General features: G+C 36.5%; 1 protein-coding gene across 1 annotated transcript in view; it reads right to left on the bottom strand.

The window, feature by feature from the left end:
• The window catches only part of CDC40 (cell division cycle 40), a 50,008-nt gene that overhangs the window by 2,396 nt on the left and 22,202 nt on the right, over positions 1-25,410 (bottom strand). Inside the window, exons 4-14 of the mRNA XM_005551576.4 lie at positions 21,308-21,391; positions 19,685-19,824; positions 18,934-19,030; positions 17,466-17,605; positions 16,580-16,654; positions 14,381-14,426; positions 11,977-12,078; positions 10,306-10,421; positions 9,919-10,052; positions 3,582-3,658; positions 886-1,030 (exon numbers count right to left, since the gene is read on the bottom strand). Coding sequence (XP_005551633.1) covers positions 886-1,030; positions 3,582-3,658; positions 9,919-10,052; positions 10,306-10,421; positions 11,977-12,078; positions 14,381-14,426; positions 16,580-16,654; positions 17,466-17,605; positions 18,934-19,030; positions 19,685-19,824; positions 21,308-21,391 — 1,156 coding nt within the window. The remainder of the gene's footprint in view (positions 1-885; positions 1,031-3,581; positions 3,659-9,918; positions 10,053-10,305; positions 10,422-11,976; positions 12,079-14,380; positions 14,427-16,579; positions 16,655-17,465; positions 17,606-18,933; positions 19,031-19,684; positions 19,825-21,307; positions 21,392-25,410) is intronic.

Below are 25,410 nucleotides of genomic sequence, written 5' to 3'. Positions count from 1 at the left end.
AACATTAAAAAAAAATCCAATGCAAATATACAATACTCAGAATAACAGGTAGAACATGAAGCAGTCTACAATTTGAAATTCTATTTTAAAAAACCTCCCAACCAATCTAAGAGTAGAAAATTATTTTTAACTGGGAAGACTGGGAGTCCCAGGGGCCATAATGAATGAGGTTACACAATCAGTCTCTAGATAGTCAGAAACAGAGATTGGAGAACCAATTCCACATATAGCTAGGGAACACTTTTAGATCGATTCCATCATAGTAGCTCTACCACTTTCATAATTACTTTTTGGCTTTAATATCTTTTGAATACATCTAAGACTGAATCAGAGGTAGGCCCAATTACTAAGCTAAACATACAAAGTTACTGGGATTTCTAAATTACTTCTACCTATACATTTTAACTAAGAATCATGCTGTAGGCTTCACAAATCCAGTGTGACCTAGAAATATTCAAAAGCTGGATTAGAGGTTTCAGCACAGACAAGCTGTAGTGAAGCTGTAACTGCAACACTGTAATACACAATTAATTCTTCTGGTGTTCATTCAGTCATAGCAATACAGTGATTATAGCACTTCTAGTCTTGCTTAGAAAAGCAGAGAGAAAATAAGACTTTGGTTATATTGACAGGGATTTATTAGGTGACTAAAGGGCATAAGCCTAAGTAATAGAAGGGAATATACTAAAGCAAGAACCTAAAAAAAGCAAAATGTAATTTTCCTAATTTGTTCTCGCCTTTATAGCCAGCATTTTGAAAATGTTAACAGATTATCGAGTTTTCATAAAAATATATTATGTGAGAGTGATGTGTAAAGTGTTATTTGTACAACAACAGTTTATATCATATTTGAATACTAGAACGGGTTAGAAGTTTTAAACTTACCTCATGTCTGGTGAAAAGTCCACCTGACAAGCGTAGCCTGCTACCATATGGCCCTTAAAAATTTTTTTCTTATTTAATCTAAATCTGTTCTGTGCTCCAAAAATTAAGATTTGGTTGTCCATTGATTGGCATGCTAGCCATTTTCCTGTAAATTCAATAAATGAGGTATTTTAGAGAAAGACTAAAACATTTTTTAAAACTTTTTATTTTAAATATGTTCACTGTGATTAATATAACTTTTGCTCCCAAATACTTTATAACACTAAAAAATAAATTTACTATACCACCTGTAAAGTGTTACAAATATGTCACTGGCAAGAGGTATTAATATATAAACTAAAGGCTTTTGCATATACAATCCTATATCATTGAGCACTCTCATATAAAAGCTTTTTTTTTTAAAAGAATAAGGAAATATAGAAATTCCAAGTTTCATGTTAAAGAAATAAGCTAAAAGTTATGAAATGAAATGAATTTATAGTAAGTATAGACAACAGAACTATGGGAAATAGGAGAAAGAGACTTACCTGTGGTAATTATGGAATAAAGAAAGATTAACTGGTGAGAAAGCCTAGGGTTATAAAATAAAACTATACAAAAAAAGAGGTAATTTTAAAAAATTATAGTAACTTTTTTAACAGCCACAATGCTTTTCTCTACTTAGCCTCACAAGGCTTTTCTCATCAAAGCCCCTAGAGCCTAAACTGCAGTGTCTATAGTCATGCGCCACTTAACAATCTTTCGGTCAATGATGGACCACACATATGACAGTGGTCTCATAAGATTATAGAGCCAAATTTTTACTGTATCTTTTCTATATTTAGATATGTTTCAATACACAAATGCTTACCACTGACTAGATTATTCAGAACAGCAACATGCCATACAGGGGTAGAGCCTAGGAGCAAGAGGCTATACCATACAGCCTGGGGTAAGTAGGCTATACCATCTAGGTTTGTGTAAGTACTCTGTATGATGTTCATAAAATGACAAAATCACCTAATGCTGCATTTCTCACAAGTACCCTTGTTGTTAGGAATGCATGACTATACTTCCACCCTATATACAGTCATTCCTTGGTATCTGTTGGGAACTGGTTCCAGAATCTGCACTCCCTACCCAATACCAAAATCCACAGATGCTCAAGTCCCTTATATAAAATGGCATAGTATTTGCATATAACCTACACATATCTCCTGTATATATTAAATCACCTCTCGATTACTTATAATGCCTAATACAACATACATGCTTTGTACCTAGTTGCTATCCTGTGTTTTTTAATTTGTATTTTTAATTGTTATATTGTTATTTTTTACTGTTTGTTTTGTTGAATATTCTGGACTCGTGCTGGTTGAATCCCAGGATGTGGTACTCATGGACACGAAGGGCCAACAGTACATGTAAACATTACTAAGTAAGGAAATAGACTCAATGCCTGAGTGGGTAAATGGCCTTGTTCAAGATGGGCACAAAATTTGTAACAGGTGGTTTAAAAATAAGCTACGTGAAATGTAGATGCACAGTGATGAAGTATATAATCTAGCAATTATCAAAAAAGGATTCACTTAGGTTGCTTTTCTTATAAAAAAGATAGAGCATTTGACAACTATTACCATTTGCTTGTGTCAGAGGCCCTGATGGAACACAAAACTCTTCCTTGCCCCATTATGTGAGTTGACAGTGGCTTCGATGACAATGTCCCCCAAATATCAGAACCCTCACTTTAAGACTCTCATGTAGAGCTATAATTACATCAGTATATTGTCAGTATATCTGTAGCACAAATTATCTTGTACTGAAGACAATGGATTAAACAATATTAAATAGATTTATCTTTTTAATTTTTGCCTGAGAAAATTTTTTATAGTGAATTGCTAAAGTGTTCTCATTATAAAGAATCAGACCAAAATTTCCTATCCCCTGAAAGAGATTACAATAAACCATTATTATTATTTTTTTTAGAGAGAAGGGTCTTGCTCTGTTGCCCAGGCTGGAGTATAGTCATGCAATCATAGTCAACCTCCTGACTCAAGCAAACTGCCCATCTCGGCCTCCCAAGTAGCTAGAACTACAAACGTGCACCACCACGCCAGGTGATTTTTAAAATTTTATTTTGTAGAGACGAGGTCTCTCTATGTTGCCCAGGCTAGTCTCAAACTCTTGGGGTCAAGTGATTCTCCTGCCTTGGCCAATCATTATTAAATAATGTACTGAACGTGATTCTGTTTGGAAGGAGAATGAGAAAAGAAAACTCTGGCCGGGCATAGTGGTTTAGGCCTGTAATCCCAGCACCTCGGGAGGCTGAGGAGGGAGGATAACTTGAGCCCAAGAGTTTGAGACTAGGCTGGGCAACAAAGGGAGACCCTTGTTTCTTAAAAAAAGAAAAAAAAAGAAAAGAAAAGAAAAGAAAAGAAAAGAAAACTGATTGTTAAACAGAAATCTTCTGATGTTCAATCAAGGTTAGCAGTAAATCATTTTTTAATTTTTATTTAAAAAAAGACACAGAAAAGTAGGTGAGGTGACTTACATATGAAAGCCAGTAATTCTTTCTAATATTGTAAAGATTACCTTATACAAGTAATGGCACTGTGACAAACTTTCCCAAGAAGGAAGGGGCCAAAGTTCTTTTGAATACAGAAATCACACCGTATCTTAAAAGCTCATTTAAAAATACAACCTACACACGAACTCACCATTTGGAGACAAAGTCACTGCAGGCATTGAGTGCATACTGGGTTCTGCTATATACTTGAAATCCACAGGGATATCCCTAAAAATTTTAAATAGGATATCGGAATAAGCAATTTTTATAAAGTACCTTCTGAAGAATTATCTCTGGAACAAAGGAATAATATGCAAATAAAAGCAAACTCTTGAAATTATGTATTTAATAAATCTTTCATGAAACTTTCTGGAAGAAGAAAAATCACAAGATGACACTGTATTGCTTATGGTGAATCTTGTACTTCATAAATGACTTTCCATGGTCATTATAACAGTGACAGTGATGTTGTTTTCTATTTGATTTAAACCTGGCCTTTATGTTAGAAAATCTGTTACTAAAAGTTCTTTAATAATGTACCATGGCAACGGGTACACTAAAATCTCAGAATTCATCACGATATAATTCATCCATGTAGCCAAAACCCATTTTTAGTCCAAAAGCTGTTGAAGTAAAAATAAATAAATCAATTAAAAATGTACCATGGTAGGGCAAAGCAAGATGTCTGAGGCAAGCCTGGGGGAAGTGTTATTTTACCAGCCAGTCAACCTTAACTCGAGGGGGTGAGAGTGTTAAAGAGCCTGCAGCAATGCAGGAGGATGGCAGGCAAAGCTGTCGGGATCTGTGAGCTGGTCTAGCCCATCCAGAAATGATGATAAATTATGATAAATAAATGCTTGGTACCTGGACTATTTTCAGTTTACATGTAAAGCATTTCAAATGTGTTTGGTGAAGGAGAAAAAACATTAAAAAAAAAAAAAAACTCATGTGAGTGATACAAAGAATGAAAGAAAAAAAAATCAAAAACTAGCCACCTAAATTTAGAACCATCAAAAGTTCTAAGCGCCTTTTCATTTTCAATATTCTCCAAGCTAAAAATCCTTTTCTGAAAGGAGTTTTGGTCTTGTTGCTTTTCATGAAACCAGAAATATTTTTTACAGAGTAATGTGTGGGAAATGTAATCTGATGAGTAACACAGATTATACAGCAGCAATTTCAATTTCAAACCCTGTTTCAAGTTCCAATACTCTGGTTAACTGTAAAACAATAATAATGTGCCTTAATATAAGGATTTTCTCTATTTATCCATCCATCCAGCAGAAGGAGCAAATGACTAGAAGAAACTTCTATCAGGGTCGTGGTCAGAGGAAAACATCTTCAGGTATAACCTGGGGAATAACATCATTTGTCAGATCTCCAACCCTTTATAAACCTCTATGGTACCAATGAGAACTGACATTTAGAATGACTCAAATGTATTAAAAAGATCTGCGATCGACAAAAGGCTTGTTTCTTCCTTCCTTGTACTTATTGTTAGTGGTTAGTTATTTTACAATATGAATTAAAACATGAGAATTTTCTAAATTAACTGTATTCCAGGTTCATATTGATCAATGTGTTAACAAAAGTAAACAAAGAAATTCAAATGGATACCTTATTTCAAGGAATCTTCATACCAGGAGCTTGGAAGAAGAATTGGAACTACGCTGTGGACTTCATTATTTCTAGCAACAATGCCTGCTAGGCATAAACACAACATGGCTCGGCACGGTGGCTCACACCTGCAATCCCAGCACTTTGGGAGGCCAAGACGGGTGGACCACCTGAGGCCAGGAGTTTGAGACCAGCCTGGCCAACATGGCAAAACCCTGTCTCTACTAAAAATACAAAAATTAGCTGGGTGTGGTGGCACAGGCCTGTAATCCCAGCTACTCGGGAGGTTGAGGCAGGAAAATTGCCTGAAGCCAGGGGGCGAAGGCTGCAGTGAGCCGAGATCATGCCACTGCACTCGACACTCCAGCCTGAGCGACAGAGTGAGACTCCATCGCAAAAATAAACAAACAAACACAGCACTATTTTCTAATTGGATACTGTAACTCAGTATAATAAGCTAGTAATTCATATCTTGCAAATAATCTCGTTTAAAAATGAATTCACCAAAAAAAAACCTAATAAATGTCTATGAATTTTTAAAGCTAAAATATAAACAGTAGTGTCAACTTCCATAAAATTTTCTTTAAGAAATATTTTACCAAAATAAATACCTTCTGGAGAAAACACGTCTATGACATTTCATGCATTTGGTCAATTAAAATACCATGAGTTGGCCCGGTGCGGTGGCTCATGCCTGTAATCCCAGCACTTAGTGAGGCCAAGGTGGGCGGATCATGAGGTCAAGAGATTGAGACCATCCTGGCTAACATGGTGAAACCCTGTCTCTACTAAAAATACAAAAATTAGCTAAGCGTAGTGGCGCATGTCTGTAGTCCCAGTACTTGGGAGGCTGAGGCAGTAGAATCACTTGAACCTAGGAGGTGGAGGTTGCAGTGAGCCAAGATTGTGCCACTGCACTCCAGCGTAGGTGACAGAGTGAGACACTCCCTCAAAAAAAAAAAAAGTTGCTGAATATCTAATACAGTCTTTTATTCTCCTTTAGAACATAATACAGTTAGTTTGTATAGTTTTACTTAAGAAAGCCAAGTTTCCTTTTCTTGTATTATTATGGTACTCTAAGCAGGTACAGAGTATAAAAGTTTGGCAAACACCACTTGTCTGAAGGCCCCAGTGTTGCTAATTTTCCCAGAGAGGAGGTCAGCTGTCACTTTGCGGAGGTCAGGGCGTCCCTTCCTCTCCTAAGCAAGTGGCCATCACTAGTAATTGCTCTTAGGGATGATTTATGCAGTGACGCACAGTTCCGGGGCTCCTGAGCTGGTTTTGCTTCCTACTTGTCTTTGTAGCAGGACAGACCCTCACATTTATTACTTTCTCACTAATCAAATCAAATACAAGTTATTACTACCTTCTCTCCTTACCAGTCCCCTCATTCATCTAACTATCCATCCACATGATCAAGAATTCAAGTTTTGTGAGGCCAGTAGTTTGTGACCAGCCCAGCAAACAGAGTGAGACCCTGTTTCTACAAAAAACTTAAAAATTAGCCTGGCATGGTGGCATGCACCTGTAGTCCCAGTCACTCAGGAGTCTAAGGGAGGAGGTCGCTTGAGCCCAGAGCCCAGTAGTACAAGGTTGCAGCAAGCTATGACTGCACCACTACATCTAGTCTAGGCAACAGAGTGAGATCCTGTCTCTTAAAACACAAAAAACAAGCTTTGGAATCAGTTTGATCAGAGTGTGAACTCTGGCCCTTTCGTGTCCTATATAACCTTGGCCAAATTACTTAAACTATATTAACTTCCTTATACATAAAATGGGAATAACAAATGTACCTATCTTATAAGATTGCTTTGCACACTAAATCAGATGGTTCAGGTGAAATGCTTAGCATAGTGACTGGCATATAGAAAGAGCTCAATCAGTGTAACATCATTGATAATTATACCAATAATGACTTCTTTAGAGATTCAGCACATATTGTGTGCCAGGCACTGTGTTGGGAACAGACAGTAAGCATGACTCATACTGTTCTTTCTTTCATGGTTAAGAACTTGTCAGGAAAGAGAACAAATAAACAAGCACTTGAAGTATGCTAAAAGCTGTGGAAAGCCAATGACAGTGTGGGATGATAGAGAGGAGGCACCTAATCTTATCTGAGGACTGGTCAGAAAGGCTCTCATAGTAACGGTTAAACTGAAATCTGTTTTTTGTTGTTGTTTTTTTTTGTTTTTGAGACGGAGTCCCGCTCTGTTGCCCAGGCTGGAGTGCAATGGTGCAATCTCGGCTCACTGTAACCTCCACCTCCCAGGTTTAAGCGATTCTCCTGCCTCAGCCTCCCAAGTACCTGGGATCACAGGTGCACACCACCATATCTAGAGATGGGATTTTACCATGTTGGCCAGGCTGGTCTTGAACTCCTGACTTCGTGATCTACCCACCTTGGCCTCCCAAAGTGCTAGGATTATAGGTGTGAGCCACCGTGCCCAGCCTGCAATCTGTTTTTTTAAAATTACATATTTATTTATAATTTTTAATTTTTTTATTCAGATGGGGTCTTGCTCTGTCACACAAGCTAGAGTGCAGTGGCACAAGCATAGACCACGGCAGCCTCGACCTCCCAGGCACAAGCAATCCTCCTGCCTCAGCCTCCCGGGTAGCTGGGACTACAGGCCTGTGCCACCACACTAGCTAATTTTTTTATTTCTTGTAGAGATGGGGTTCAAGAACCCAGGCTGGTCTCGAACTCCTGGGTTCAAGCGATCCACTCAAATCAGCCTCCCAAAGTGCTGGAATTATAGGTATGAGCCATTGTGCCCAGCCAAGTTAAAGTAAAATCTAAAGAATGACGTCATTTATAACAAAACAGTATCATGACTTTTTAGGAGTATTTCCTAAGATCTGAGAGGAAATAAAAAAAAAAGAAACATACTAACATTACCATTAGTTTAACAAAAATTCTTTGCTGACCAATGTTTTACTTTAGAACACCCACATACACATATCCTTAAGCCCTGTAATTGCTCGATTGTTTAAATATTTACCAACTTCTTTTATACCACTCTACATTTAAACTTGAAAATATCTGAAGGTAGAAACATCAGAAAGTTTGAGTATGATCAAACTGTTAAAGTACATAAAACAAAACAGAACATGTATATGTATGTTTATTCTCCAGAGTCTGTGCAAATGATTTAAGGTGGTTCATATAAAACTTGGGGTCCATATTAGATACTCTGTAAAAAAACATTTCTGAAGTAAGAAAGATCTTAGCTGTAAGGTAGTCTCTAACATGGGCTATATGTTAAGACTACTCTCCACTACTTGGGGATAATCTGAAGGGGTGCAGTGGTGGTGGTGGTGAGTGTGGGAGAAACTACAATTAAATTACATTAAATGTTCAGTCACCCAGATTGTCCTGACAATGGTTAGGGACCTGCTCAGGTCCCCAAAGGGACTTAGGTATAAAGAGGAAACCACTGGCTGTGGTTCAAGGCTTTCCACTTGTTAAAGCAGAAAAACTTGTGGGGGATGGAAAGATACACTTTTTAGTCCTTGCTAGGAGGACTCATGGCTGAGCTGTGCTTCATAACTGACTGGTTTCCATTCATTCATTCATTTTAACAAAAAGGTTAGTAAGCATTTTTTTGCAACTAAATTATAGAACACACAATGATATGTAATGAAACTAGTATATTGCTTAACTTTAGAAAAGTATTTTTTTCCCTAGGAAAGTACAATTAACCAATATATGACTATATTCTATAAGTAAAACATTTGTACCAGAGTGATGATACGGGGTTACATGGTTTGGTTCTGTGTCCCCTCCCAAATCTCATCTTGAATTGTACTTCCATAATTCCCATGTATTGTTGGCGCGACCCTGTGGGAGATAACTGACTCATGGGGATGGTTTCTCCCATACTGTTCTCGCATGGTAGCGAATCAGTCACACAAGATCTGATGGTTTTATGAAGCGAAACCCCTTTCACTTGGCTCTCATTCTCTCTCTTGCTGCCGCCATGTAAGAAGTGCCTTTCTGGCCAGGCGTGGTGGTTCACGCCTGTAATCCCAGCACTTTGGGAGGCCGACGTGTGCGGATCACAAGGTCAGGAGATCAAGACCATCCTGGCTAACACAATGAAACCCCGTCTCTACTAAAAATACAAAAAATGAGCTGAGTGTGGTGGCGGGCACCTGTAGTCCCAGCTACTCGGGAGGCTGAGGCAGGAGAATGGCGTGAATCTGGAAGGCAGAGCCTGCAATGAGCCGAGATCACGCTGGTGCACTCCAGCCTGTGCGACAGAGTGAGACTCCATCTCAAAAAAAAAAAAAAAAAAAAAGGGCCTTTCTCCTTCATCAATGGTTGTGGGGCCTCCCTAGCCATGTGGGACTTAAGTTCATTAAGCCTTCTTTTATAAATTGCCCAGTCTCACGTATGTCTTTATCAGTAGTGTGAAAACAGACTAATACATGGGGCATCTTTCAGTACTGAATAATCATAAAAAGTGGACATTTAAAAAAATTAAGATATACGCCACTACTTTCTTTGGGTGGTTCTAGGGCCACGATCTCATGCTCAATCCCCCTCCTCCTTGCCAGTTATTTTACAGAGATGAATAAGGAACCTAATAAAGAATGTAAGACAGCAAAATACAAATCCAGCATCACTATAAGAAAAACAACTCAAGATACACATCCTTTGAAAAGACTATCCAAAGATTATAAATGGTAGCATGTTTAGATTTTAATCTCCACATTGTCAGTATTTACATAGTTAAAAGTTTGATTGGCAAGCCAGGATCACAGTTGCAAAAAATATTCAATGGTTCCATATTATCAGGCTTCATCTTTGTCGATATAATTTTTAACTGCTTGCTTTATATAAATCACATTTTGTACTGATGGAAACTCACCATTCCCAAACTCTAAGGCTTTTATCATCAGATGTGCTCACAAATCTCCTATTCTCATCCACAAAAACGATGGTGTTGACAGCTCCCAAATGCCGATCATATTCCTGCACAATTTCTCCACTTCGAATGTCCCACTGTATATCAAGCAAGAAAAAAGGTAAAGACAGAAGTAGAGTGGATTTATGAAAGACCATAATTCTGGAAAGTAGAGAAGGAGAAGATCTTCAACATGATGTTTTTATAAATGTAAATTTTTCTAAGAATGGTGCATCAGCCGTCCCTAAAAGTAGCAAACATTAAATGAGTAATATTAGCTTATTAACTTATTCCATCCCCTTATACAACATAAAGCTTAGGAGTCTTAACAAAATACTGTGAAAAACTTACTTGCACAATCTTCTTATCAGACATCCCAGCCACAAAGAGATTTTGCTTATCTTCATCAGGATTGAATTTGACACAATAAGGTACTTTTCGGTTTGTAAATCTTGATATACACTGTCCTAAAACCAAAGACTCAAATTAAATAGGTAAAATAAATTTGACCACTTAAAGATGACTGTGAGATTAAGATCTAGAGGTCACCAGCTTAATAAATTTTGAAGAAGGGCTGCCTGCTTGCTCTTTACTGTAAACTACATTTGTTCTTTTTCACAGATTTTTAATGATTAAAAATAATTTTTTCAAAAGTAAATCTGCACTACCAATTGTAGAATAAATAAATTATAACTTCATTCATATAATGGAATAGTGCAAGCAATAAAAAAGATCAAACTATTGGTATAAGCCATGAGGGACTCTCAGACATTATGCTGGAGCTAGAAACAAAAGAGAAAAAATGGTATGATTTCATATATAAGAAGTTTAAGAAGAGGAAAAATGAATCTGTGATGACAGAAGTGGTTACCATGGTTACTGGGAGTGGGCACAGACTGGAAAAGGGCATAAGAAACCTTTACTGAGTGCTGGAAATATTCTATATCTTGATCTTGGTGGTAGACAACTGCATAGGTATGTTTACAAAAAAAAAAAAAATCACTGAATATTTAGGCACTTCATACATTTTACTGTATGTATATTTTATCTTGATTTTTAAAAGAACCTGCAAAATGGTAGTCTCTCAGCGTTGGCTACACGGTACAATCATCTAGTCTATACACTGTACCAATTACGTAAATACCTCTGAAGGTGGGACTCAGGTATCAGTAACATTAAAGCTCTTCAGATGATTATAATGTGTGGCCAGAACTGAGAACCACTGCTAAAGTGCTGAAGAACATGGGCTTTGGCATCAGAGAGAGCTTCGTTTGAAACCAAGTCTGCCACTTACTAGCTGTGTGACCCTGAAAAAGTTAGCTCTTTAAGCCTCAGTTTCCGTATCTATAATCTAATAATAGTACTTACCTCATAGGGATAAATTAAGATCGAAGGAGATACTGAATATCAATGCTTAGCAATTATGCCTATTAGATGACGTTTAATAAATATTAACTATTATCATTACCCTTCAAATACAGTAAGGGTAATGATAATAAGACAATAAGATAATAAGATGATTTTTCTAATTACATAAAATTATACTAGCCACAACATATTAATGTGAATCAATTAATAAGCAGCAATTAGTATGGCTGTGAATATATAAAACCAACTGGCCTGTGAAAGTTTAGACCTACATTTTAATCAATTTGTGCAAACACATTTAATTTTGTTCATTAGACATTTATTGCACTTCTGTTATGTGCAGTGCACAGTGCGAGATGATGTAGGGGAACAGAAAGATCAATTAGATGGCCTATACAAGATTTTGACTTTGCTTATCTGTCAATATGTTTGCTTTATAAACTCTATCTGGTGGAAACAAGTTTCACAGTAAAAGAGCTACTTATGCTCAGTTTCAACTCTACAAATGTATTCTGTGATATTTGCTGACAGTGAATGGTAAGAGAATCAGCAGTTAGAGAAGGTGCCATTTGGCCACAGAAGACTACTCACACCATTTCATACATAAACGATAACTTGTAAGATGAATATGTATTAGCATAAGTGAACTCTTACCTGTCTCAGTGTCCCAGAGCTTAAGATACCTGTCATAGGCTGCGCTGAGGAACTGTGTTCCTGCAGTATTGAAGCAAATATCCCTAACAGCCTTACTGTGACCTAAAGGTGGAGTCAACAGAAACAGCAATGAGGTGAAGCATCATATCTTCTCTTAAAACATAAACACCATAAAGAGACACAGCACTAAGCAGTGGTTCTCAGCTGTGAGTTAAGATCACTGGAATGCCACTGCCTGATTTACTGACTTAGAATATGTTATGTGTGGGCTTCAGAATGTGGGCGTTTTTTTTCCCCTTGAAGAAGCTCCTCAGGTGATTCTGATGCATAACATCTTGGTTAAGAACCAAGAGAAAAGGTTTAACTTTTCTTTTAAGTCTGTCATAGCAATTTCTTAATATGCAGTACATACAAGTGACGACTAGCTAGCCAAGAATTTATGAATTTAAAAGACCAATTATTGCCAGTGAAAGAAATGGCTGCTGGAAGTTTGGAGGTTCACTCTCAGACTGTTCACCAGGCTGCAAGTGAAAACAAAGTGACCTAAACCTAAAGCTCAGGAAACTGTAGCCCTTGTTCAATAATTGCATATTTCTGTGATCATATTACCAAATTTCATAGAAATTGATTCAGAATGTAGGAGACTTTCCAAAAACTATTATTAGCTTGCATTGGTTTTTTATTTTTGAGACAGGGTCTCACTCTGTTGCCCCGCCTGGAGTGCAGTGGCTGGATCTCAGCTAACTGTAAACTCAACCTCTCTGGCTCAAGCGATCCACCCACCTCAACTTCTCGAGTAGCTGGAATTACAGGTGCACATCACCACGCCTGGCTAATTTCTGTATTTCCTGTAGAGACAGGGTTTTGCCATGTTGCCCAGGCTAGCTTCTATTGTTTTAAGATGATGTTTTGACAATACACTAATTTTAAGGTGCTGATTACACTTTACTTAAAAATGAATATTGCCAGACCACTCAACTCTTAAAAGTTACAGGGAAAAATAAAATGTGGCTAAACAAAAGCAAAAATGTTCCACCCCACCATGACCAAGACACATACAATTGTGCAAAATGAGCACGGCACAAATTGTTAACCACATGCAGCAGCTCTAAACCATCACCTCCAGTGAACTCTCATCAGGAGGTATGTGTCATGGCAATTAGCCATCCTTTTCTACAGCCGGAGTCCCAGTCAGAGCTGCTATCATCTCCCTCAGGAGGAAAATTTCAGTTTTCCACAGAAAAATGGTCTGTCAGTACAGGGGAGACAGATGCAGACCAAATCCACTCTATCTGACGGAGACATTTTGTTCCCCTGTACACAGCTAAGAGCCCTCCACAAGTCTTCCTTTAGGCTGCGGTGTCATCTTAGGCAGAATTAATTTGTACAGGGAGGCCCTAAAATCATAAAGCACTGCCGAACAGACTCCCACTTTCATCTAAAAACAGAGCCACTAAGAGTCACACCGTCTCAATGTGGTACAGTTAAATCTGGAAAGAGTAACTAGCCTTCACATGAAATTTGACAAAGACAATAAACCTTTCTCTACCAAAAAGGCTAGCTTGTCACAAAGCTCTCCTCCCTTTGGCCTTCTTTCTTTCTTCAAGGAGTTCTCTCAATCTCATCCTTTTTTTATGCTTTAGCTGCCAATTCTCAGTCTCTCTTCAAAGCTCAACATTTGGCTATTTAATTGCTTACTGGACATTTTCACCTCAATATCCCAAAGGCAGCTCAAATTTGGTATATCTAAAACCTCACCATCATCTTATGTTCCTTCTTGGTGAATGGCACATCATTCATCCAGTCTCATGGGAGTCACCCTAGATTCCTGTCTCACTGTGATCATTCACATGCCATTACTAAATCTCACTGACTTTAACTCTAATATGTCTTCTCTCTCTGCTGCTTTGGTTCAGACTCTCATCATCTCTAAACCAGACCTATGAAATAACTGTGTAATTCATTTCCCTTCCTCCAGGCTTGCCCTACCAAATCATCCTGCGTATTGCCATTTGATCTTCGTAAACTTCAAATCATGTTGCTTTCCGGAAAGAGCTCTTTAATGGTTCCCCAATGCCCTCACAACAGAGGCTAAACTCTTTATTAATGGCACAGGAGGTCTTCCACGCTCTGGTCCCTCTCTTGCTACTTTTCTCTGCTTTTGTTTCTCACCATCCCCCATACTCTGACAATCCTGAAATGTATGTGGATCCCCTCAGCAGCACGCTGCCTCACGCTACTTTTGTTTTGCATCTGCTGCTCTTGCTTCCTAGTTCTCTTTCTTTGTCTAACTGGGGACACTGACAGATTCAGCTCAAGTCTATGGAGACTTTACTTCCTATCAGTGTAGTAAAATTACTGTCGATTCTTCCCAGATTTATGTTGGAGAGAAAAGAAGCATTACCAATAAATGTTCTCAGACAGCGCCGGTCTCCATAAACCTCCCATAGCTGGGGTAGAAAAAAAAAACACATAGAAATATTACATTTAGTAAAGGTCTTTCAATCAATAACACCAGCCCTTTGCTGGTTACGTGTGTGCATATCTGTGTGTGTAAACACACAGCTTCAATCATTAAATATTAAACACTGAATATCATTAAATATTGCTTGGTGCTGCCAGTTTGTGTTATATTATTTGGAACACACACACACACACACACACACAGTCACATACACTCAAAACTAAAGAGTTTTAAAGATGTTTACATCAAAATATCAAGAAACTTAACTATAGATGGAGTTAATTCAAGTGAGTTTTCATTTTCATATTGCTCTTTTCTGTTTCATACATTTTCTAGGACGAAAAGTTTCTACTTTTGTAGCACTACAAACGACTTTTAAAGGAATTAAATATTATTAAAACCGCCATGTATACCAACTTTTAAAGGAATTGTGTTATTAAAACCGCCACTTATATATTTGATACTGAAAGGCTTTTTTGTTTAGTTTTCTGAGGTAACAAGTATTACAGAAGCTATAAGAAAATGATGATCTAGACTAAAATAAAAGGTTCATAATTCTCAGGACATCTAAGGTAGATTAATACAATAGCTTCAAGGCTAGCTTTATTCTTGACTGCCTTGAATCCAATCCTCAACAATGTTACTAGCACTCTAAAATAGAAAGCATTTCCTTGCCACCAGTGCCAATATGACACAGTCTCAGTTACTGTAGCAGACTAGGAAAGGACCTCTGAGACCTGGTTTCTTGCCCAAGACTGCAATCATTCCTTGTCTCTTCGATGTTACGCTCCAGCAAGCACAAAACTGTTATTTTCAGCACACACTATGCTGATTCATTCTCTTCACTCTTTTCAGGCAAACTCTACTCCTGTTTCCTTATTCTTTACTTATTTAAACTTCTTACTAAGGTATGCTTCCTCTTTGAAACCAGCATATCTTGTGCTTACCTCTATAATGATCATTTATATCATAATAAAATGATCATCCTAAGGGGGAGGGACAGTGCCTTCATAAGCTTTTACTTTCAGTCCCTTCCACATAATAGAATGTTTATAGAAGTCAACTAAATTGAATTCTATGCTTTTTTGGTTGGTCAAAGAAAAGACCAACATCTCAATTAACATGGCTTGTACCAAGTAAAAGTAAAATGGGGGTTTTTACTCCAAAATGTTGGCCTGTCATTTTAAGCTATTAGAGACAAATGCCTAAATGGTTGCTCTTATCAAAAGAAGTGGCCTTTTTCATTGTTAATATCCATGAATTATTTACAAATGATAAAATTTTAATGACTCAACTTTTGAAGCCCCAAGAGCACTATAGCGTTGGTATTTATTGAACCATCATAATGGTCCAGACAAAGAGAAGACACAAAACCGGTAAGAACTATCCTTTCAGATTTAAAAATTTTTTCAAGACATTCTGCATATTCAGGTTGAGATGCACTGGCAACCGAGTTTTTTCTACCACACATTCTACAACTGAACAGAAGCTAAAGATGGAGCTTCCCAAGACTAGAAAAGGTGAAAGAAGGGGCTGGGAGCAGTCCTGTTACTTGGTTTCTACTAGTATTTAGAAGAAAATGGATGAATTACATTTTCTACTTTCTAAAAATAGGATTTCTATCATATGTCCTCTCTATTTCATAAGGTTTGGAGAAACAAATAAACTACTACATATACAAAATCTCTACAATGATTAGTGATTAAATATTTGTATGTCCAAAGCCAACATGATTGGATTACATTCTCATCAGTTTTCTAGGCTTAAAAAGCGGCCTAGCCACTGCAGGCGCCTGTAGTTCCAGCTATTTGGGAGGCTGAGGCAGGAGAATGGCGTGAACCCAGTAAGTAGGTGGAGCTTGCAGTGAATTAAGATCATGCCACTGCACTCCAGCCTGGGCGACACAGCAAGACTCCATCTTAAAAAAAAAAAAAGCGGGGGGGGGCTAGCTAATTGGACCACAGAGCCATATGGAATTTATGTTTGGAAGTAGTTCATAAATTGTTGCATTTACAGGATCTAAGAGAAAATAATTAGCTTCTAATTGCCTAACAAACCCAAATTTTTTTATAATTAACCAAACAGATTTAAACAAAGAACTAGCTTTGCAGCACTCCTACTCTGTTACTGAAAACTCACCTTAATTTTACAGTCCATGGAACAAGACAGCAATAAATGGCCAGAGAGAGGAAACAATCTGACTGCACTGACGCCCTATAAAAAGGTATTACAGTTATCAACCAGAAGCATTCAAAAGATGAGCTCAAATGAAGCATCAAGAAAAGACAGTATATATTAAGTACCCTAATTTGCTATTTTTCATTCCAAAAATCACACCCCAGAATAACTTTCATTAGCATTCCAAGAGCAGACCTTATTGACACCAAGCTTTTGAAGATTTTTTTTTCTAACCTTTAATATTGAGTTCCTCACCCAATGGAATCCTGAGTCAATCAAATTGCTACTGCCCCCACTTCTCTTCCTTTTTTTACTTAGTCCCTTTGCTCTTTGCAAAGAGTTGGAAATTACAAGTTGGAATGGTGCATATGACAAAGAATATCAACATCAAAAATTTTCATGTACCTTATCTCTGCATTAGTTTAAAAATTACCATAGTTTATAAACCAGGGCGCATCTAATCTCTGAAGTGTGATAACCACAGAGCTAAAGCAAAATTACTGAAACTAAGCAGGAGACTTGGTGCTAGTACCAGCCCATTACTCACTGATTTGGTGCCCAAAAGGAAGAAGATTGTAGCAGGAGCTTATGGGGAAAGGCCTGGCTACAAGGATGCAGAACACTAAATCATGAACGCTATATCATGGCCAATTCAGATGGCTTGAAGACTGATTAGTCACCTGTGATGGATGTGCGGGCACCTCCAAAGCCTAACCCAGAATTATATTCAATTTGACTTCCCTGCACCTTTACCAGAAACACTAAATGTTCCACATCAACAGCTAAAACTGTATGTTGGCTTCATTATAATAGCATTACAGCAAACAGAAACAACCAACTTGCTTACCTTCGTGTGTCCAGACCACACATGAATTTGTTTTTTGGGAAGATAACACTTCTCAGGTGGCATAGTTGACCGTAGATTAACACCAACATCCTGAGGTATGTGAAGATAGGACCTGCCTTGATAGTCATACATTTCTTTAACTGAAACAAAAAGGCAAAGAAAATCAATAAACAAATACAACTCATAGTCATGAAACCTATATTTTTAAAATCACATTTTTTTCACAGGGATATCTTCCATATTAAGGTTCAGGTAGTAACACTCCAATGATGTAAAGATCAAGAGTCAGCTAAGATATAAGTGCTTAAAATAACTGCTATCATTTACAACTAGAGGTAGTATTTCGAAATTCCTAAATACCCAGAGATTACAGACCTTTAGATAAGATCTATACTTCTTTTCATCACTTACACATCTTAGTAATCTATAAAGACTTCACTGTGGCATAATTATAGCAAGGGAAGATAATACTTGGGCCTTGTGAGTCACTGGTAAAGAAGCAGAAGTAAAACAGGTTAAGAAGGAAGTTAAAACAAAACAAAATATATCAACTATCCTTTTCCCGTGCTTTCCTCTTTTATGCCCTTCCAGTTCCCTTTCATTTATCTTTTCCTGCTTTCATCACAAATTTTACAATAAGGTCACCTGTGAGATTTAAATGACATACTGTATATAAAGCAATTAGCAACATGCCTGGCACAGAGTAAGTACTCAATAAATGTTATTATATTATTGTTATTATAGTTTTGAGCACCATAGTACTGAATAGACTCCTTGGAGATAAAACTGAAGCTTGAAGAATGAAATATGGCTTCATCAAACCTAAATATCTGATGTAATATAACATTAGAATAAGCAACACTGTAAGCACTAAGTTATTCTTTACAGTTTTAGATAATCACTATGTAAGTTCCTAAAATATAACTAATTATTAACTAACAGGTACATTCTAGAATACTTATGATTTATTTTGGTGAATATGCATTTCCTTCTACAAGTCAAAATAAGTATGAAAGCCTTAATCTCCATCTTTTCACATGAAAATCCAAGTTTATTCTGAGTATAGCTGAATAACGGTTATGAACTGTGTGGATACCTGAGTATTTGGCTTCATTAAAAACAGTTAAAATGACTCGGGCACTATTAATACACCAAAAGAGTCAACTTTATCTTACGAAAGAATAGACTGTGGACTATTCAAGTTTCTTCTTTATCTATCATTTAATAAAATTCATTAACACTTGGAAAAAAATTATCTGTGGCTATGATTAATCATGCTATTTTTTCTCCTTTATCAGTGTACAGAAGTCTGCTGTAATTTCCTTGGGATACAAATTGTCTAACATAATTATACTCAACATAATGATTTTATGACAGCTGATAGTAAGGGTAATGATACTGTATGAACAGCTAACAGAGTAAATATAAAAGGTTTTTCATAAAAATGAAGATGTATAAAAAATGTTACCATGTAAGATTGTCTTCTCCTCCCCAGGTTTCTCTTCTTCCTGCTTTCCTTTTTTCTGCCTCTTTGCTGTGATTTCATCCAATTCTTTTTGTTCTTCCTAAGAAAATTAAGGAGTGAAATTTAAAGTGAATGTTCTAGAACCTCATTATACCTAAAGTTGGTGCTATAAATTATTTATAATGAGGTCTACATATCTGGTCCAAGTATGTTCCCAGGATAACAAGCTCAACACTTTTTTTTTTTTTTTTCTGAGACTGGCTCATGAAGACAGTGAGATTAGGAGGTGAGGAAGGGAATGGCAGAGCATTTACTTTACAAACTTTATAGTAGTTTTAAAAATACACATAGAGATAACATTTGTTTAAAATTTTAAATAAATTCATAAATCAATAAAACTTCTAATCAATTCTAGTGTCATAGAAGGCTGATTTTGTAGTTACTATCTGAATGTCTAGTATCAGAAGAACAGCTACCATGGCAGCCTAATAGCAATATCAAGGAAATCTTTATGAAAATTGTTCAATATTGTAATTCAATAAAAAAGCATGAGAGAAAACAAATCAGCAAAAAAGGTAAATAAAAATATTTCAAAGAAAAATAAATTTTATTGTATATTTTCAATCAACTAAAGGCAGAAAAATTTTGATGAGTCATTTGGTTCTCTAAGGAAATCTCAAGTTTATCAATGTAGATATCCTTCATAGAGATACAGCATAGACCTGAACTGACAATTACAAACATCAAAGCTTACTTCTGAAGGTTTGGCTACATCTTTTTCATCCACATATTTTGCCCATGGTCCCAAGAAACCATCAATATTGGATGCATCATTTTCTTTAAACTTTTTCCTCTTTTCTGTTTTCTTCTGACCAGTTTCAAATACAGTTAAACCTACGGTAACCAAAAAAAAAAAAGAGAGAGAGATGTACATTTTCTAAAGAAATATGAACAGATGTTTATTTTTGTTTTATATGGTTAAAGAAAGATGATTGTTCAAGTGACCACAGAGTCATTAAAAAACAAACAAGCTACACGAATCTACCACATACGCTGACTCATGCTACACAAAAAGGGATTCAACCTTCTGGGCAAAGATACTTAAAACTAATTCAATATTCTGCAAATTCTAATAGTGTATACTTGAAGAAGAGACCCAAATATGTGTTCCTACAATGGCACACAAGCCTTTTATTGAATCAAAAAGCCGTGTCAGTGGATTTGTATGACTTTCTGGAAAAAACTGAGGAACTCATTATGGCTAAATAATGATAAAGTGACCTTTGGAAGCAAGAATAAACTGTAATTTATCATTTTAAAACTAAAACTAAATTACAGTAAGTACTTAATAACTTATCTTCACTTCACTTGTAATGCAAAAATGTAAATCAAACAAGGTTTCACCAGAAGTGGTACTTCTTCCAAGTGACTTCAGTCTCAACTTCACCTCTAGTATCATTAACGTTAACAGTAAAAGAAAAGGAGAAGGAGGCTGTTTCTGGTTGAGATTTTGATTTGAATAATAGGAGGTGGCATACTGTGTATAGTCATTAACCTGGAAAAAGAAAGGTTTGTGGAATCATAGTCACAAGTTAACTAAGAATCTAGCTACCTTTAGGTGGGACTTACAGAGGTCTAGTTCAAAGAAGAAATGTCTGTCTATAGTAATTCAGACTATGTTTTATAGCAAAAGCCTGTTAAAATTCTATTTTAACAATAATCTAGCTCATGTACAGAGAGCAGCCTGATCACATAGGGTCTATAGCTACTAAGCAGAAGTGTCCCATGCAACCAGCAAATTACTTTTTTAACTGCATTTTATGGATACTACTCTAATGGACTGATGAGCCTTGTGACAAGTTAGCGTTTAGCGTATGATGTTTTGTCTTATTGTAAGTACAAAATGAATATGAATACAAACATACATTAAAACACATATTCAAATTCAGCCTTCAAAGCTACTCTTCAAAGACAATCTTCACAGACTTACCAAATAAAGTATTTCTACTCTGTTAAAATGAAGCTTGACATAAATGTTGAGAAGTCAATTGCCAAAATTATCTATACATTAGTTATAATTTATTGAGTGATTTCTACAGGGTTGGCATGGTGCCAAGTATTCAAAATAACTCAAAGATATATGTACCATTATTTTTTCTACAAGGTTACACAACTAGTAAGTGGCAAAAGCAAGCTCTAAACTGTAACATTTCTGAACTATATTGCTCTAAACTGTATTGCTCCATTGTTTCAACTTAAAAAAAACCAAAAAAACCAAGTGCTAAATACTATTTTTTACTGTCTAATTAAAGTCACTCTGCAAGACACTAATTATAGATGTGTACATATTTGATATTAAATGTTTCAAATAAATTACCTTGATTTTTTTCAGCTTCTTCCACAGAACCAATATATTTAGCAGACACTTGATGATTATCTAATGAAGGGTCTAATGCATAACCTGAAAGGAAAAAAGTGAAAATTATTAACTCCATTTTGCTGTTTAAATTCATTTTATTATTATAATACAAATATACACATTTCACATTTTCTTTCCCAGATGTCAAAAATGATCTCTTTAACTCAGGACCAATCATTCTGCCCTGAGCTATATTGCTTCCTTTTTTTTTGAGACAGGGTCTCACCCTGTTGCCCAGGCTGGAGTGCAATAGAACAATCTTGGCTCACCACAATCTCTACCTTCCAGGCTCAAGCAATTCTCCTGCCTCAGCCTCCAGAGTAGCTGGGATTACAGGCATGCATCATTACCTCTAGCTAACTTTTTAATTTTTCTGGAGAGATGGGGTTTCACCATGTTGGCCAGGCTGGTCTTGAACTCCTGACCTCAAATGATCCACCGCCTTCGCCTGCCAAAGTCCTGGGATTACAGGCGTGAGCCACTGCTTTCGGCCCCTGAGCTATATTTCTATTTAGAACCCAAAGCTATATTTTTATATTTAGAACCATAATATGTTTCTTACAGGATGAATTTTGCACACTGACATTACATTACTAAGAGCCTCTCTGGCCAAGACATCAAACTTTAGTTTTAAATATTCTAAGAGCTTGAAAATACATGTACATGATGCATTTGGAAATCCAGAAACCATTTTCCTTTTCTTATTGGTAATGGATATTGCAGGCAGGGCTAAGTTTATCAAATTATATAAATTATTAAATAATAAAAAAGGGTAAGAAGATTACATAAAATCTAGCTATTATTTTGAAAATACCATTCGCAGTAAGGACAGTCTTCCTTCCCAATCTTAATATATTTCTATTTCATCAATCATTCTTTATATTTCCTTAAGAGAAGGAAGGAAGGATATCTACCAACATATGAATGCACTTCTTAAATTAATTATAGAGTATGTAGCCACATACAAATGTGGTCCTCCGTGGTCTATGGCAATTCAAGGAAAGAAAGTCTACCTAAGTTAGCTCAACTCAGTTTTTTTCTCAAGTGGGTGTGCTAGCACAATAAATGTTTGGTAACATTAGTCTGGTATACTCACAAGAGTGCTAGATCACTGATCAGTTTATGGCCTACAACTCGTGTGTACAATAACAGAATACATAAAAAAGTACTAAGCCCATTTTTTTTAAAGGGTACATCCTAGTAGATAGACTTATTATTTTCATTTTTCATCCAAAGTAGTCCCAGCTACTTGGGAGGCTGAGGCAGGAGAATGGTGTGAACCCAGGAGGTGGAGCTTGCAGTGAGCTGAGATCGCACCACTGCACTCCAGCCTGGGCGACAAAGTGAGGCTCCATCTCAAAAAAAAAAAAAAAAAAAAAAAAAAAGAATATAGGGAACTTCTTTTGGGGAACAAGAAAAAGATTCATCATGAGACATGCTCTTTAAACAAGCTAAGGACATAAGTGCTCAACTCACTCTCATGATATGCTAGAACAGAACCAACCACCTAGCTATTAGCTGATTTGCACATAGATTTTTTTTTCAGCATTAAAATATGTTCTCAGCCAGAGGAGAGAGCTTGGTGGCAGAAAATCAGCTTTGGAGTAGAATCTCTGAAATCACAGGTTCGAATCCCATGAGTTATTTTATCTTTAATCTCTTTGATGTACAGAATAGTGTTCTGTACATAACTATTTCCAAAAAATGAGACTTTTATAAGCTCATACCAAGTTAAAAGTTCCCATTTCAATAATAAAAAACATATCCGGCTAGAATGTAAATTTCTACTTTGAAAGGAGACTTAACATCTACATAAATGGCATTTCGTGATGTGTCCGGAGGGGTGAAGGAGTAGAGAGAGAGGGAAGAGGTATCTCTGGTCCTTGTCTCTGTGTAAGTACCATTCCCCAACTCATCTGGCCATAGTCTTGTAACTCAGAAAAATAAGTTATGCTTTCCTCTTGCTCCGCATCCTCTGTGGTAAAAATCTTTACTGCCATACCACCAACCCCACTACTGCCTTCCACCCCCGGTGATTAAGAAACGATATTATTTTCCTTTTACAAATAAGAGTTAAATATTTGGCCTTACGTCTTACTACAAATCAGCCAGTGATAGAACAAGATCTAACTCTCACACTACTAAATTTCAGTCCAATTTGTTTTCTCACTATCTTGTGTCTCAAATAAGTGATTATTTCTGCATTTCTTAAATATTCTTATCTATCTTTCTGAAGCTTATTTTCCCTTTTATCTTTTTAATGGAGTTAACGTCTACTTCCTTCCCTTTGGTACTCTTATTTGAAATGGCTATCATATTGATTTTATTATTATACCCTTCAGATAATCAAACTAATAATAATTATTAAAACTAATTCCATTAGGTAAATGAAAGGGACTATAAACAATTTGCAAAACAATGGTCATAAATAAACGAAAAAACCTTCGACCTCACTGGTAGTCTGGAAAAATCAAGTTGCAGTAAAGAAATACAATATTTTAAGGATCTAGAACTAGAAATACCATTTGACCCAGCCATCCCATTACTGGGGATATACCCAAAGGATTATAAGTCATGCTGCTATAAAGACACACGCACACACATGTTTATTGCGGCACTATTCACAATAGCAAAGACTTGGAATCAACGAAAATGTCCATCAGTGACAGACTGGATTAAGAAAATGTGGCACATATACACCATGGAATACTATGCAGCCATAAAAAAGGATGAGTTCGTGTCCTTTGTAGGGACATGGATGCAGCTGGAAATCATCATTCTCAGCAAATCGCAAGAACAGAAAACCAAATACCGCATGTTCTCACTCATAGGTGGGAACTGAACAATGAGATCACTTGGACACAGGAAGGGGATCATCCCACACCGGGTCCTATTGTGGGTAGGGGTGGGGGAGGGATAGCATTAGGAGATATACTTAATGTAAATGACGAGGTAAGGGGTGCAGCACACCAACATGGCACATGTATACATATGTAACAAACCTGCACGTTGTGCACATGTACCCTAGAACTTAAAGTATAATTAAAAAAAAAAAAAGAAAAGAAAAAAAAAAAAGAAGAGTAACAGCAACAACACACAGGAGTCATGCTTTCTCAATGGAAACCTCAAATATATAAACTGATGCCCTGTTGTTTTCTTTTTTTTCCCTTTTCTAACAGAAAACTTAGTATACAGAAATAAAATCCTAAAAGTCTGAAAAAAAAAGAAATATAATATTTTGATTATCAAGTAAACAAAGGAAAAACAATCATACGGATCTTTGATGAAGAGAAATAGGGCTGGGCATGGTGGCTCAGGCCTGTAATCCCAGCACTATGGGAAGCCGAGGCAGGCAGATCACTTGAGGCCAGGAGTTTGAGACTGGTCTGGCCAATATGGTAAAACCCCATCTCTATGGGGGGGAAAAAAAAAAATTAGCTAGGCGTGGTCATTCACGCCTGTAATTCCAGCTACTCAGGAGGCTGAGGCACGAGACTTGCCTGAACCCCAGAAGCAGCGGTTGCAGTGAGCAGAGATCCCACCACTGCACAGCCTGGGTGACAGAGTGAGACTCTGTCTCAAAAAAAAAAGAGAAGTAGGACTTTTATACTCTGTGGCGGTAGAGTAGGTTTAGAGAATTCTTTTGGAAAGCAATTTGATAATATATAGCACAAGCTTTTAAAACACATATTATTTTACCTACTTTTGGGAACTCATTAAGAAAATAATATAAAACAATATAAAACCTGTAAAGTTTTATGTACAAAAATATTCACTACCACATTTTAAAAAGCACTTTGTAGCATAACATATACATCACATTTTTAATAGTGAAAACTGGAACCAAACTGAAATCTAAGTGATACAAGTAATATATTTAAAAATTATATCTTTGTTCAGTAGACGATTTTTAAAAAATCATTTAAAAATGTTATTAAATGATTTCAAATATTGAAGTTAAAACTCATGTTAATAATGACTATTGTGAGACTAAAAGTATTTAAAATTCTATTTTCCACTTCTATAGGTGGGTGTAGAGAAAATTCTAGATGAAAGTAGAA

This window comes from Macaca fascicularis, chromosome 4, assembly GCF_037993035.2.
Source record: "Macaca fascicularis isolate 582-1 chromosome 4, T2T-MFA8v1.1".
Lineage (NCBI taxonomy): Eukaryota > Metazoa > Chordata > Mammalia > Primates > Cercopithecidae > Macaca > Macaca fascicularis.
Note: the sequence above shows the minus strand (reverse complement) of the source record. Positions and strands in the feature narration are given on the sequence as shown.